The 16,398-nt window shown below is 34.6% G+C and overlaps 1 protein-coding gene across 1 annotated transcript; it reads right to left on the bottom strand.

The window, feature by feature from the left end:
- Nucleotides 1-3,900: 3,900 nt before the first annotated feature.
- On the bottom strand, nt 3,901-5,699 carry LOC106293183 (mRNA turnover protein 4 homolog). The gene is made up of 8 exons (XM_013728851.1): nt 5,580-5,699; nt 5,224-5,389; nt 5,028-5,118; nt 4,865-4,923; nt 4,706-4,766; nt 4,476-4,566; nt 4,321-4,397; nt 3,901-4,239 (listed from the first exon to the last, which is right to left on the bottom strand). Exons 1-8 carry the CDS (start codon nt 5,605-5,607, stop codon nt 4,126-4,128), a joined length of 687 nt encoding a protein of 228 aa, XP_013584305.1. The 5' UTR covers nt 5,608-5,699; the 3' UTR covers nt 3,901-4,125.
- Between the last annotated feature and the right edge of the window lie 10,699 nt (nt 5,700-16,398).

Genomic DNA, 16,398 nt, shown 5'->3' with positions numbered 1-16,398 from the left:
ATTAATTTGTTTGTTTTGTATTTATCTGATTTTAGGCTGATATTAATAAATATTTTCCCAAACCAAAACAAACAGATGGTGGTTATTGGTGTGGGGTTGGTTGATTGATTGGTGTAAGTTGAAACTTATGATTATGCAACATTAAGCGTAATAATAAGGTTTAAGAAAATGTTTTGTTCTCTTTACAAACTAATGGACAGTTCCATAATAAAAAAAAATTATACTCCCTCGGCTTTTTAATATAAGTCGTTTTAGAGAAATTTTTATGTTTCAAATTATATAACGTTTTCGGTTTTCTATGTAAAATTTATTAATACTTAATATTATATGACCAATGATAATATACCTTCTATTTTATTATTGGTTGATTTGTGGTTAGGTAAATAATTAATGATGTTTTTGTTTAGAAAATATAAAAAATTAATATTTTTTTAATTTTAGAATGACTTATATTAAAAAACGAAGGGAGTGACTATGAATTGATCGCTGATTGAGGAGGGGGAACATTACTTAATTAGCATTAAATGCGAGAGGAGATTGGTAGATGGTCGAAATTGTGTGCGTAAGATTCTCAGGTATAAATGATTGATGTTCACCTAATAAAATATGATCACGAGTCCACCTCTTTCTCTTTCCCATCTTTACATTACTGTAGTTGTAGCCTAGTAGTCTTAATTCGACCAAACAAGAAACCATCTCTCTCACAGAGAGACGAATCTTCTAAGAAACCGTTGCAGGAGTTAACATCACAAGAAAGTTATGTGGAAAAGAAAAAAAATTTACCAAGAAATTTTGTTTTTGGTATATGGTTTCTTCTTGGCTACCTGATCTTGGAACTTAAAACAGTATGAAATTTACAAAATAATATCTTAGTTATTTTATGTAACCAAGATAAATTATATAAAAATTATACTCCTTCCGTTCCCGAAAGTAAGATGTTTTAGATTTTTTACTTATTCCACAAAGATAGATTTTCTATATGTTTAAGGTATTTTTTTATAATTTTAAGAAACATTATATGAAAATATTTGAATTGATTAAATTTCATTGGTGAAAAGTTATTGGAAAGTGTATAATAAAATAAAAGAAAATTTAAATTATAAACATTTATTAAATTTTTAATAAGCGTAAACACTTTAGAAAATCTTATTTTCAAGAACAGATGAAGTATTTTCTTAATCTTTGTGCAAAAACCTTAAACACCATTTGTATATGATGAACTGAAGCAATGAGGTAGTATTATCTAACGATCAGCTTATGGATATTGGAAAGAAAAAAAGAGTCTATATCATTTGTTGAGAGGTTAAAAATTCTGAGCTGTTGAATGGGTAAACTAATACTATAGTATATCAAAAAACTGTTGGAGACCGATCAAGCATGTGCTATAAAATGGGAGGAACAAATTCAAAAGATACCATCATGAAAAAAGCCAAAATCAGTGTCAAAGGGAGTGAAAAAAGAAAGATATGCAATGATGTAGAGAGGTAGGGAAGGAGTAAATGCCGTGGTTAAGAGCAGAAGTAGTTGTCGTTTGCCTTTTTAGAAGAAAAAAGTAAAGACATGAATTTCAGTGCCAAAAGAGATTGGTTAGGAGTCAGGCTTCAGTCTTTCTCACCTGACTCTTCCCTCACTTTCATGATTTCATTTCTTATCTCTCTCTGTTCACTTTTCTTACACCTTTAAAGCCCCACACTCTCTCTTCGTGATCTCCACAATCTTGCAATCTTTTGAAAGATGAATTTTCTAAAATATTATGTATATTAAAAATATAATGAAATTTTACAATTAAATTTTATTTTACTTTTACTAGAAACTTTATAATGACTTGTCACAAAATATACAAATTATTAAAAATATTTTAAATTTATTTTAAAATATACAAATTATTAATAAAAATTACTAAAAAGTATTTTTTTTATGGAATAAACGGAGAGAGTAATATGTTTGATAGTTTTGTGTATAACGACAAGGAACAAAATTCTAAAAAAAATAAATATATGAAACTTGTAACAAAATATGTGAAGCTCGTTTTAAAACCTAATTTATCTACATTTGTATAGGGACATGCAAGTTGTAAACCAAAATTTAAGGCCCAAAGCGATATAACAATCTGCGGGTGGGGTGGACACTTCGGCTATTTTATCGGTTAGGTTTGGATTCGGTTCGGTTTGGTTAATTTGGTTCTAGAATTTTTTCAACTGAAGTAAACCATAATTAGTTTGGTTTGGAATAATTTCGGTTTGATTTATATTCGGTTCGGTTTGTATTCGATTTGGTTTGTGTTATGGTTCGTTCTAATCAGGTTCTCTTAGTTTAATTTTTTTAACTGAAGTAAACCATAATTAGTTTGGTTTGGATCGGTTTCAGTTGGTTTGTATTCGATTTGGTTTGTGTTATGGTTTGTTCTTATCAGGTTCTCTTAGTTTAATTCTTTTAAGAGAAATAATATTTTAAAACACAAGGTCATGAAATCATCATGGTGAATATGAAAAAAATAAACTATATAAACTAAAGGGCAATTCTCCTACAGAGAACATTTTCAAAGTTTTGGTCACAAAAATAGACCACAAGGAGGAAAATGACCAAAATGTTTCATTTAATAGGTAAAATGACACTAATACCCTAGATATATAAAAAAAAATTAATAGTTTTAGATTATATGTTTTCAAATTCGAACTTTTAAAAAAAAAAATTCTTTTTTTGAAATTTTTTTTATTTTTTTTTCAAATTTTCTTTTTGTAATTCGAAAATACTTTTTGAAACTATTTTCAAATTTTTTATTTTCAAATTTTTAATATTTATTTTTTATTTTATAAAATTTTAAGCCTCAATCCCAAATCTCCACCCCTTAACTCTAAACCCTAAGGTTTGAATTAGTTATCCCTAGAGGTATAAATGTATATTTACCTATTTAATGAAACATTTTGGTCATTTTGATCCTTAAAATCTATATTTGCGACAAAAACGTTTTTAGTGCTATCCTAGGGTATTTCTCTAAACTAAATCCAATATAAAATTTAAATAAAAACCCTTAAAAAACACAAAAAAAAATTATAAGAACGTAATCAAATCAAAGTTAACTAAAGTAAATAGAAAAATAAAAAACATCATTAATATGTAATGCTTCTTAAAAATAAACTATGTAAACTAAATCTAATATAATACTGAAAAAATCTTTAAAAACCACCAAAAAAAGAATTACAAGAACACAATCAAACCAAAGTTAACTAAAGTAAATAGAAAACTAAAAACCCAACATTGATAATAAAGTTAATAGTGACTTTAGTGTTAGGATTTTAGTATATTGTATACTGCTAGTATGTTTAATTCGAATAATAACAAAAACATGGTTTCTCGGTTCGGTTTAATTTGATTCGGTTCGGTTTGTTTGGATTCAAAAAATATTAAACCAAACTACTTGATAATAGACTTTGGTTTGGTTCGGATCAGTTTCGATTCGGTTAGTTGGATTGATGAATATGCAAGTATGTAACCACTAGACTACTTAGATTAACATGTTAACTAATAAAATTTGTATATAAATTTTGTTCATATATTAAACAGGTAACCAAAATCGAACCAAAAAGCAGAAATTAATTTCATAAATACCTATTGGATACAAGAATGATTTATCCGATATACCCAGAACCGAATGGTTCCTACCCGAAACCGAACCGAATACCCAGGGCTAAAAGGAATGGTCTGATGTTTGGCTTGGATATACTTGTTGATACTCAATTTGATATATATTATATATGGAAAATCTTTTTTGTTATTACATAAATATTATATAGATAATAATATTATATGAAAAGTATGGTCTCAAATTGGGCTTGAAAAGTGTTTAATCATAGTATTTAGTCAAAATATCTGTACATGTTTCCTAAAAATTCGAGAGTGTTAATGAATAACAGGAAGTTAAGCTTTAAATGACTGATGTTGTATTTCAAGTCGAGAATACAAGGAACAGGGAACTCAAGAAGATAATCTGATATTCTACAGACACTAAAGCAACAAAACTTTGACATAAAACATCGAAGTGCAAACACAGAACCACAGAGCAAGCAGCATCCAAGTGTGTATGATATCATAGACTTAAAAGAGATGATCAAAATCATGGGGGCTTTAGGTTTCGACGTCTGAGAGATCCAAACCTTCACGGTAAAGCTCAAAGTCATTAGGGCTCCATCTGCAGACTAAGTTGAGTTTGAAAGTAGCCAACTTTATTCCCAACAGACGCTGCAAAATTATTTCATATAGCCCAAAGCATAAGCAAATTTTCAGAAAACAAAGAAAAAGAACAAAAGGCTTTTAATTTACCAAAATGCGAGAAGATTCTGGCGAAAGAGGCTTTCCTTCTTCACAAACTACAAAGTCTGAGAGCAACTCTACCGTACCTACATTATGTAATGAATCAGCAAAAGACATTATAACTTTGTGGATCAATATTTCTTTCAATACTTGTGCTTACAAACCTTTGTTGAGACGAACAGGCATACCCTGCTTCCTTAGAAACGGTTCCATCTCATGCGTGAATTGTTCTAGAGGACCTTCCTTCAGCTCAACCTGATCAATTCAAAACAGAGTTGTTCAGTAATTAAGATAAATAAGACATACAAAGTTCTTGAAATAACGGGGGGTCAATCTTGTTTGTTTATCTAGAGACACGCAAATATAAAGCTGGCATTAAGTTCTATATACGAACCATTTCTACAGCAGTGCTTCCGGTCCTTGAAAAGTCTGAATCCTCATACGCGTTAAACAAGCTGCAATGCAATAAGAATAAGTATTTTGAGCCGTTACTAAAACAATAAGCAAAGCCAGGAGATAAATAGATACATTTCAAGCCCCGCAAATAGATTACCTTTCGACCTCTTCCTTTGGCATATCTGTAACAAGAAGTCCAGCATCACCGTGAAGCAGCTGAAACAACATCCCACAACATAATATGTTAAAAATGTAAATGACTGTAAAAAAAGGCCAAGTAATAGTATAAGATATCCATTGTAAGCAGCAGAGAACACAACCTTGGAGACTTTAAAGATGCCAGGACGGATTTCATCAGAAGCCGAACGACCAAGAGCAACCTGCATCACTTTGTTCGAACCAAGGAAGAACCTAAAACCAATAAGAAGCCAAACAATATCACTAAACTACAAAATCAAAGATTGAAAGAAACAGATGCTAATCTATTCATGATTACAACAAAACAGAGAAACCTACCTTCCATTGTGCCTAAACTGGTTTCTAAACTCCTTGAATTTGATATTTCTCATGTTCTCAAAAGAGAAAACATAGACAGATGTATGTTTTTCGACAGCCTCTCTGATTCCATTTACAATAATCTCCTTGTGCTCCCTTCCTTTCTTCTTTGTCTTCGACAAAGTAACTGCAGCAACAACGACAACAAAGACTCAATCTTTATTCAAAAGGGGCTCCTCTCCAAACTCTTTACAAACCCTAAACCCTTGACAGCGGCTATAAAACACACAGAGCTTTCCAGCTCAGTAACGAAGATGCTATCAGTTTCAAGACAATAGAACCATGAAATAGTGAAGGAAGAGAGAGAGAGTTCCGACCTGTTCTGTCTCGCTTTGATTTAGGCATGTCTTGTACTGATTGAAGCGAAAAGTGGGAGAGAGCAACCAAAGTAGAGACGGCTTTGCCTTCTTAATCAATTTTCTTTCACAAAAACTGAAACCCTCGTTCCCCGCTTTAGTTCGGTTTTTTTATTTCCGACCCGTGACTTAGCTTGACCCGGATTAGGCCCACTGTGATCCTAGCCGGCCCATTGTCAGAAATCTGGACCATTGTTTATATAAAATTACTTTTTTTTTGCAAACTTGTATATAAGTTACTTAATTTAAATCATTATATTTGACTAGGCATAGGCATTCGGGGTCCCAATCGGGTTTCGGTTTTATCCATTCGGGTTTTAGTTTTTCGGGTTTATCAAAATCAACCCAATTCGGGTTATATAAAATTTCGGTTCGGCACCGGTACGGGTTCTATCGGGTTCGGGTCAGAGTTAGTAAATTTTCAAAGAACCAGTATAACCCATTGTACTTTCGGGTTTAGGTCCTAATCGGTTCTTCGGTTTAAAAATATCTGATTTGTACCTATTTTGTAACTAAAACATAAATGAAATCGGTTCTTCGGATTTAAAATACATGATTTGTACATATTTTAATAGCCAAAACATAAGTAAAATCGATTCAAAAATAAGAAAAAACATCAAACGTGATCATTCAAAATCAAGCAAAAGATAAACATAGTTAGTGATAGAAAAAAAACCAGATAAATGAAATCATAAAACAAAAACTAAGTTCTCATGAAATGAGAAACATTATTCAATGAAAACAAAACCAAAATCTAAAAATTTCAGGCTTCAACCGCCACATTCCACCATCAACCTTAATGTAATAGATAATTATTTTAGAAGTCCAAAATATTATCCAAATTATCCAAAATATCTTAAAGTATTTTGGATACATATTAAGAATTAAGATCATATTTGGTAGACGTTCTTTTTGTGATTTTAAATGTTTCGGGTTTTATCGGATATCCATTTAAATTCGGGTTCGGTTCGGATAATACCCATAACCCAAAATACCAAAAAAAACAGGATCTATTCGGTATTTATGTCGGGTTTGGATCGGTTCGGATTCATTTTTATCGGATCGGGTTCGGTTCGGATTTTCGGGTTTGGTTTATTTGCACAGCCCTATATTTGACTAATAAAAATTATATAAAGATTCTTTTGTACTTATTTCTTATTTTTCATATTTCATATTATATTTTTTTTATTAAGTTTGTTATGGATACGAATTTTGTCCCAACCTAAAAACATATATACATCAAAGTTTACATGTAACAAACAGAAGAAAGGTTTGAGTTATCAATCCATGAAGACATTGGTCTTCAAGGCCTTGTACTTAATTCAGAATGATACAGAAGTAAATATAAACAACATAAATTGCTATCCAGAATTATTCGTTTTCGTCAAATGGTTCGTTTTTGTTCTAGTTTGGCTGGTAGCTCGAGTTTTAAAATCCGAATAATACTTTTCTTAACTTCTTTCGGTAGTCGTAGTAATCCACAAAGTGACAAAAGATTACGAGAATCAAATCAAACTTGTACAGTATTTAATATAAAACGGATTGACATGATATAAACATGATATATCAACAATAAAACAGAAATGATTAACTTATACTAGTAAATTAACAATAAACAAACAAGATGCTGAAACGTTTTAAGCAAAATATATAATGAAATCTATTACCACCGAAGAAGTAGTTTTGGTGAAATTTGTTCTAAGCACCATCAAACAAATTCGAATTGTTAATAATTAGAATCGACTAAAAATTAAGTATTTATAGAAAATAAAATCTTCTACGAGACAAATAAATTCCAGCAAAAAAGAAGTTATCCTAAAAAAAAAATGAGAATTTGAATCTAAAACTAAAAGAATCTATAAAACTGAATCTTATTAATTAACCACCAAATTCAAGAAAGACCTAAAAAGGAAAAAAGTACCACCTAATAAGAGAAACTATTAGGGTTAGTTGTCGGATTTTTGATGAGCCGCTTTCCCTTGGTTCGTCGGTCCACAACTTCGAGGCGGTGGCACGGGTGTTGCGTTTTGTCACTTGGTTGATTCACAGTTTGGAGGCTTGATTCTCAGCTCGGTAAGGTGAGGGGTGGGTTCGGTGATGTACAGAGTAGACTCGGCGCTTGGGTGGCTCTTCGTCCTGACTCGCCCTTGTGAACTTTAGGGATACCCTTCGAAGACGTACCTGAGCGCATAAAGCGGATGTGGGTTCGCCGGAATGACTCTAGTGATGCGTGTGTTGTACTATCCAGATGTCATTAAGAATCGTCGATGGTTTGGTCAGAGGAAGGATAGGAGGCGCTTCACCTTGACAAGCGGAGCCTCGACATCGGCGTGAAGGCGACCTGAAGGAGGAGCCGTTTCTCCGGTTCTCGGAGGTGGAGCGTGGTGGGTCTTAAGCTCTTCTGTGTGGTCTATGGGAGAGGGTCAGAGGCTCATGTGTACATGTTTAGGAGTGTGGCATTCGCAGTACCGACCATTGGAAAATCCGGTAGTTGCACTCCTTCCCTTGCTCTACAGGTTCCGACTTGAGCGTGGATGGAGCCAACATCTCAACCCGATTTTCACAGACTCAAAACCTCTGTTTTTTGTCATGGACTCGCCTAAGTGGAATATGCACCTTTCAGGTGTTGAGGTAACTGGCCGAGCGTACACTTCCAATTCTCATGTTCCAGTTACTACGAGCTCTAAATGGAATTCCACTCTAGGAGTTTTTCAAGATTAAAGAACATGTTTTGTAATCTGTTTTTTAGTGGTAGAATTAGGTGGTTTAAGAGGCGGTTCATTCCGGGTCTCGGGACGATCTAGTTCTCGCAGTGGTGAAAAATACATCAATGTACTCTAGGTTGCACTGGATCCGAGTGAGAGATCACCTAGTGAGTGTTCCAGGGTGTTGATAAGATGAATTGTTGTATGTGGGGTAAAACTGTTGTGGTCAAAAAATTTGTACCAATTTATCGGTGAATGAAATAGTCGATGTTTGAGACAAAAAAAAATAAGAGAAACTATTATTTTATAACTCCTTGCCTACGAAAAATGCTGGACACCGCGCAGAGTCAAAATATGCAAGTTCCATTTTTGTTGTCTTTTCGACGCTTGAGAGTCTGATGATGAGTCCGCTAATCTAAAAATGAAATTTAAAAGATTTGTTTTTCTTTTGTTTTTGGACATAAAAAAGTCTCAAGTCAATATGTCAATGTTACCTAAACCACCAAAAACCATACTTCAAAATATTGAATAATTCTTGTAGTCCTTTAAAAAAAAGAAACTGGTGTCATAGAATCAAAACTAAAATTTCATATATATTAATAGAGAAACATTTAAAAAGTTATAACATTTAGTTTGTATTAATTAAAAAGTGTCATGCTAAGTTGTCACCTAATTAGAATGTTAATTTTGTTTACGTGGCTAAAATTGATAATTTTGCTAGTCCAAAAATTAAATTGATAGGGAATGTATAGTATGTCCATTATGGACCATTCATTTATCAAATTGAAATTATTATATATTCTTTCTTTAAATAAAACATACTAAATTATCTAATGTGATTAATATATATGACAACTAATGATTTTAAATAATAAAAATTTGCCAACAATCTGTATACTTTCTATCATTTTTGTTTAATTATTTATTATTAAAATAAATTACACAATTACGTTAATCAAATAATAAAAATTTAGATTTTTTGTATATGTTGTACTTTGAATTTTTCAAAACGAGTATAAATTACTAAAACTATTAAAAGTCTCACATAAACTTTTGTAATCAAAGTTTAATTTTTTTTCAACAATAAGATACAATGATTATAAAATCATATGAATAAATAATTTTATTTTAATAGGTGTTTATGTTAATATATATATATTTCATACCATTTAAATTAAACTATACGTCATATGAAAATACATATTTATATTTTGATATATGCGTTGAACATATATTGAAAAATTAATATTTTAATTTTGAAATCTTCATTGTTTTTTAAATGATTATAAATTATTGAAACCACTAAACATTCCACATTAAAAAAAATCGTTGGTGTAGAAACCTCATTTAATAAATATTCAATTAAAAGTATACTATATATCTATGTTAATATCATTTAAATTTAATTATATATCATATACGATAGATAAGATTGATTGTTTTGATTTCTTTACCCTAAAATGATTGCGAATAAACAAGAACGGTCGTTTAATTTATATGCGCACACCAATTTATTACATAATAGTAACTGATTTCTTAGTTATTTAATATATAATTATTATTTTATTATTTCATAATATGCAGAAAAATATAAAATATTTATTTTGCACAAGTCGCGGATCTTAACCTAAGTATGTATCTTTTTAATAATTTTAAATCTTACACATTTTCTAAATCTCATGCCAAAACAAAATAACGAATGGAGAATAAACTGAAAAATCAATATTTATATCGAGCAATAACCAAAATGAAAAAATGACACAAAAATGAGAAAAATATTGAAGATAGATAGAACTGGCACGTGAACGTAAACTTCCCATAACCATAATTAACTTTTAAATTGCTAAATCATGATATAAAATCGAGCTGACATAGTTTCATGGGTGTGTTATGGGAGTGGGCAGAGTATAAGTTTTAATTGTAGAAGTGGGTCGGCCCAAGTTTTTATTGGCGTTTTGCATACCTAGTGGAGAGATAAATAATCGATGACACTTTTAACCTTTTGACCCATGAACTTTATGTAAATAACCCACAAAACTTAACCTTCTCGGCTCATGAAAGTCAACCCAAAGACTTTCCCACACGTGCGAAATTTTCCGGCTCCGATCAAGCGCATGACCTTCTTTTTCTTTAATTTCGTCGGTTTTTGTGAAACAATTTTTTCACCTCGGTAAATCTTGGTTGTTTTACCCATTTTTTGGCGCCAAAATTTGTTCGTACAACGGTCTGTGATTATACTAATAAAATAAGTTGTGGATGGTGTTAATTGATAATTGTGAGAAATAATCAAGTCTGGTGGATAATATAAAGAAACCCTAGTACAAGAACAGTTGTTCGCCGAAATGCATCCACCAGATCTGAAAATGTTGGAAACTAATAGCGGTTTACGCGGCTCTGATGGAAGTTTTGGTGGTAAAGCTCAGGTGACCGGTAGCAACAGCACCTTAGGTACACTGTTATCTCCCTTCCAAATAACCGAATCTCTGCGTTTTTGATTGTTCCAATTTAATTTTACTTGTTTGTTGGGGTATAGGAATCTCAACTTCACAGGTTGTCGTTATGGCTGGTCGGTGGATAAGGTATGATAATGGTGCTTGGGATTTCAAGATAGATAATGATAGAATGGGTAGAGCGGTTGACTGCTCTACAATCAAAGGCGTTTGCGGGTTGAAAGATAGTATTCTTGCTATTGGCTTATTGATGGAGACAGTGAAATGGTTGGTAAAGGGGCGGCACCAGTGGAGATAGCAACCGACACTGATTATAAGATATTCAAGCCTCTTCACCGGACAGACAAATCTTTTAATGTTTTCGTCACATTTGGAGAGATTGTTGGAGGAGAAATGATATTTTTAAGGTCTGAACGAGACATTTTCACGCAATCGAATGCAATGGCCGGAATTGTTGTTGATGATGAAAATTTAATAAGGCAAGTAGAAGCCATTGAAGCAGCTATTGGATTAAACTCAGAGGCGGCTGAAGTGGGAGGTTCCAAGGATAGTAGAGCAGCTGCAGATGCCGTTTGTGGGGTTAATATGGCTTCGGAGAATATGAGTCAACATAGCTGTGGAGAACATATATTAGTGGAACGCGGAAAAAACAAGCAGGCTAACATTGAAGTGGCGTCAGGAGAAATTGAAAGGTGGCAAAGGAGGAAACAAAGGAGATGACATTGGAAATGTAGCTGGTTGCGCATAAATGGATGTTGACAATGGAAAGGGTAATGATTATGATGTTGGAGAAGATGAAGATGAAGATGACAGCGACTATGATTATAATTACTGGCATGAATTTGTTCGAAAAGATTGTGAGACAGACGAAGATGACGATTTTGATGGATGTCCACCAAAAGGATGGCGTGGTGGACGGTCTGATCTTAACGGTTATGAGCGTTCTGTAGCGAGGGGTGGTAGAGGTCAAGGGTCTGGAAAACCGGCGTCTGGTAGAGGCCAACAATCAAGGGTTACTGGTGGATCTTCATCTAGCAAAAATCGTAGCAATATGAGGTGTTACGTAGACATGACAGGTGATCAAAGAGATTTTTTATGTACCTCTCGAATCGTTGACGTTGCGTACACCCAAGAAACTGATATCAGCTTAGGCGTCGATGTTGTTCATGCAACTCCAGCAAAAGATAGGAACCAACTAAATCACGAAGAAAATTCTGTTTATCGTCGTTTGACCGAATCTACCTCTGGAACAGTAAGGTGTGCACTGACCTTTGAAACCGGTACCGTCGAAACTGTCGATGTTTTTGTGGTTACACCACCACAACAAAACAAGAAACACAACCGCGTGATCGAAGATGATGAAGAGTTTGTTGATCCTCCTCTCACAGAAACTGTAAAAGTGTGCAATTCCACCCGTGCTAGTGATGAAACACATTCCGGCGAAAGTGCTGTTAATGTTCTTGTTTCACCACTAAAACAGTACAAAAACAAGACAGATGAAAAAGACACCGGGGAAAGTGATGATGCTGTTTTCGTTACTCCACCGAAGCAATAAAACAAACACAATCGTGTTATCGAAGCTGGTGATGAGTATGTAGATCCTCCTCTCACAGAAACTACAAAAGTTTGCAATTCCACCAGTGCTAGTGATGAAACACATTCCGGCGAAAATGCTGTTAATGTTCTTGTTTCACCACTAAAACAGTACAAAAATCACACAGATGAAAAAGAGACCGGGGAAAGTGATGATGCTGTTCTCGTTACTCCACCGAAGCAATACAACAAACACAACCGTGTTATCGAAGCTGATTATGAGTTTGTTGATCCTCCTGTCATCCAAACTACAGAATTCGATGGTGGAGAATCATTCACCCCAGGAAAACACTTTCCATCTACCTCTGTGTTCGTAGATGATAATCTGTTTGTTGATCCTCCTGTCACCGAGGGTATAGAAGTTCAGGGTGGAGAGGCTTTCATGAAAGGGATACAAGTTTTAGAAATGTATGGATATGATGATGTAGTTCCCGTGTTTAATGATATGGAAGGAAGCGGTTTCCAACCGCATGATATCAACTACAGTAAGGAGGACTCGAATATATATGTTGGAAGGATGTTTAAGGATAAAGCATAGTTCAAGTTGACGATGTCGATCTATGCACTCGCGAAGGTGTGCATGTTCAAATTCAGGCATTGCAAACGCTTCGTGACGGCTAAATGCGTTGATAAACAGTGTAGTTGGAGGGTAATGTCTAAGCAACTGGGTGATTCTCCTACGTATGTTGTGAAGAAGGCAATTTTGGGACATGTATGCACAGCTGAAGTTCGAAAGCAGTACAAAAAACATGGAACATCTAGAGTGCTTGCAGCTCTTTTGCGGTCAAAATACGAAAGACTCCAAGGTGGACCTCGTGCTATGGAACTGCCAAAAATACTGCGAACTGAATTCAACTATACATGCACATACTGGAAAGCTTGGAAAGCTAAAGAACTAGCTATTGCGTCTGCCCAAGGAACAGAGGAGATGTCTTACAAAATACTACCACAGTACTTTCACATACTGAAGTACGCAAATCCTGGAACAATCACTAATATTAAAACCGAACATGATAAAGAAGGGAAAACGAGGTTCAAGTATGCATTCATGTCACTGAAGGCTTGTATCGATGGGTAGAAGCATTTGCGGAAAGTCCTTGTGGTGGACGGAACCCACATGTTTGGGAAATACAAAGGGGTTTTGCTTAGTTCTAGCGGCCAAGACGCAGACTGCCGCGCATTCCCTATTGCTTTCGCAGTAGTTGATAGCGAGAACTCGGATTCTTGGAAGTGGTTCTTCGAAAGGTTGTCTATAATTGTAGAAGATAGTTGTGAATTAACAATAATTTCCGACAGATGCGCCGCAATATTTGCAGCTAATGATAGATGGTATCCGCGTGCACACCATGGTATTTGTCTTGAACACCTTAAGCGTAACGTGGCAGAAAAGTACAAAAGACTGCAGCAGAAGGATATGGTCGCCAGCGCCGGAGAGGCATTCAAAGTTTCCAAGTTTGAAAAGCTCTATGAGCTAATAAAGCTTACGGATTGGAGATGTTGGGATTATTTAGAAAAAATTGACCGCAAGTTATGGAAACGTTCACATTTTGAAGGAAAGAGATATAACATGATGACTTCAAATATAGCGGAATCGTTGAATCATGCACTGCTGCCAGCCCGTGAAAGTCCTATAGTGGCACTGATGGAGTTTATTAGACGGATGTTGACTCGATGGTTTGAGAGCAGGCGCTGCAAGATCAGTAAAATGACTGGAATTGTTCCTAAATTAATCAAGCAAATACTGGTCGAACAGTTAGTGTTGTCTACTGGCCTTCTTGTTTTGCCATGTTCCACTTGGGTATTCGAAGTTACACACAAGGCAACTGTTTTTGGTTTTTCTGTTGATTTGAAAAACGAGCTTGCTCCTGCCTTGAATTCCAGATGCTCGGGCTGCCATGCCGACATGCTATAGCCGTTTCTTCTTATCGAAACATGGAGTACAACTTTTTTGTTTCACAATGCCATGTGAAAGATACTTGGTCTGAAATAGTTAAGGGTATCATAGTACCGGTTTCAAATCCAGAGGATATCCATATTTCAGCAGATATACTAAAGCTCCGGCTTTTTCCACCAATGACCAAAAGAACGAAGGGAAGGCCATGCATTAAAAGGAAACTGTCATCCAGAGAGGTTCCGGTAAAACCTTTTTTTTCCGTTTCCAAAAAAAATATTTATCGAAACGCATTGTTCGCCTTCCATTTTTAACTACTTTCCGTTTATAGGAGGGGCCGAGGAAAAAGAAGAAGGCGAATAAGTGTTCCAGGTGTTTTAAAGAAGGTCGCAAGAAGACTACATGCAGGGAACCAGTGCCCTGATCTTAGTAACGAGGATACCGTTTTTTGGAACTAGGAGGAACCTTTATTTACATTTAGAATATCATTGTATTTTGGTGCTAGGATGAACCCATTATTTTGGAACTGATTGTATTTTGGAACTACGATTAACCGTTCTTTTTGGTATATCCGGTCGTTTGTTGAAAACTCATGATATAAGTGTCATAAAGCAGTTTTACTTTAATTCAATTATATAAGTGTGATAAAGGGTTTGGTGTTTTCGGTTTACGGTTTAGGGATCAAGGTTTAAGGTTTAGACTTTAAGGTTTAGGGTTTAGGGTTATCAGAACTAAGGAAAACAAAAGAAAAGAGTTTACACAACCTACATTTAATTGACTTCTATCTAAACGCACTTTATAATTTTTGTTGAAGTAGACAAATGAAATTTACAAGGTAGTTGGACCTCCATACGTGTAATTTAATGAAACCAAATTTTGTGTTTCCTTCTTTGGCAACAAAATGTTTTCAGCTCTAGGGTGAGTTTAGTGGTTTTGTCATGCCTATAGGATGCCATTAACTTTCATGTACTGCGGTTAGGTTTCGAATATTGGTTGGACAATTACTTTTGTATTAAAGTCAGACAACTGCTAATAAAAATTCCTCTATTTAAGTTATTGTTATAAATCTTCAATAAACTCATTGGACATCAAAAACCCTTCCTACCACAAATCTTAAAAATATGCCTAAGCCACAAATCACAAATTTTCCAGACGAAATAATGTCCAAAATTATTGAGCATCTTGGAAAGGAATCAGCATGGTACCTTGGACCTTTCATGCAGACTGGGAAACGTGGGTACGGACTTGTCCATCAACCATCCATCTTAAAGAGGTGCAACGTGACTCCTATTGTAGACGAAACTCCATTTGCAATCGAGTACTTTGGTAATTTTCGAACCTTCTTCCTAAAGTGCGTTGAGGTTGGCAATGTAGAAGCGATATACTATGAAGGTCTCCATCGATCAACTTCTTTAGGGGTTGAGGAGGGAATCAAAGTCTTGGAGGCAAATGTTCCGAAGCATGGATTATCAACCCTAGCTGTTGGGATATTCTACGTATGCCTTGGTAAAGAATGGAAGCCACCAATGTGTTTGAGGAGTTCGCAGCAAATCATAATCTTGACCTTAAATCGAACGCCATATTTGAGATGGGAGATGAGTTACAGTCGAGATTGTGGTCGTTCCATCCCCCATTATCGAACACATACGAGAAAACCTTCAAATTTCGAGAAGATGACTTTCTCGCCTCTCCTTCATGTCTATATCGCCATGCACACACCATGGATTTAGAAGGAAGCTGCAAAAACTGCCGGCTATTTTGGGTATGCCTCAATTAGGCATGGGTGTTTGGGTCTTCAGGTCGGGTTCGGGCCGGTTTCTTTCGGGTCTAGGTCTTTTCGGGTCCGGGTCTTTTCGGGTCCTAAATATTTAGACCCAATAGGTACTTAGAAATTTTCGGTTCGGGTTCGGGTCGGTTCTTCTCTGGTCCGGGTCGGTTCGGGTCTATAATTAAAATACCCATAATTTTTTGGGCCATATCGGGTCCGAGTATTTAGGATTTGAAAAGGACATGATATACCCAATTCCATCAACTTTAGTTGAATATTTGTCATATATATCTAAAATTTTACAAAATAGCTTAAATGAAACTATTAATAATTAAAATAAAACATTTTAAAACTCTAAATTTTACATTTTAAA

This window comes from Brassica oleracea, chromosome C5, assembly GCF_000695525.1.
Source record: "Brassica oleracea var. oleracea cultivar TO1000 chromosome C5, BOL, whole genome shotgun sequence".
Lineage (NCBI taxonomy): Eukaryota > Viridiplantae > Streptophyta > Magnoliopsida > Brassicales > Brassicaceae > Brassica > Brassica oleracea.
Note: the sequence above shows the minus strand (reverse complement) of the source record. Positions and strands in the feature narration are given on the sequence as shown.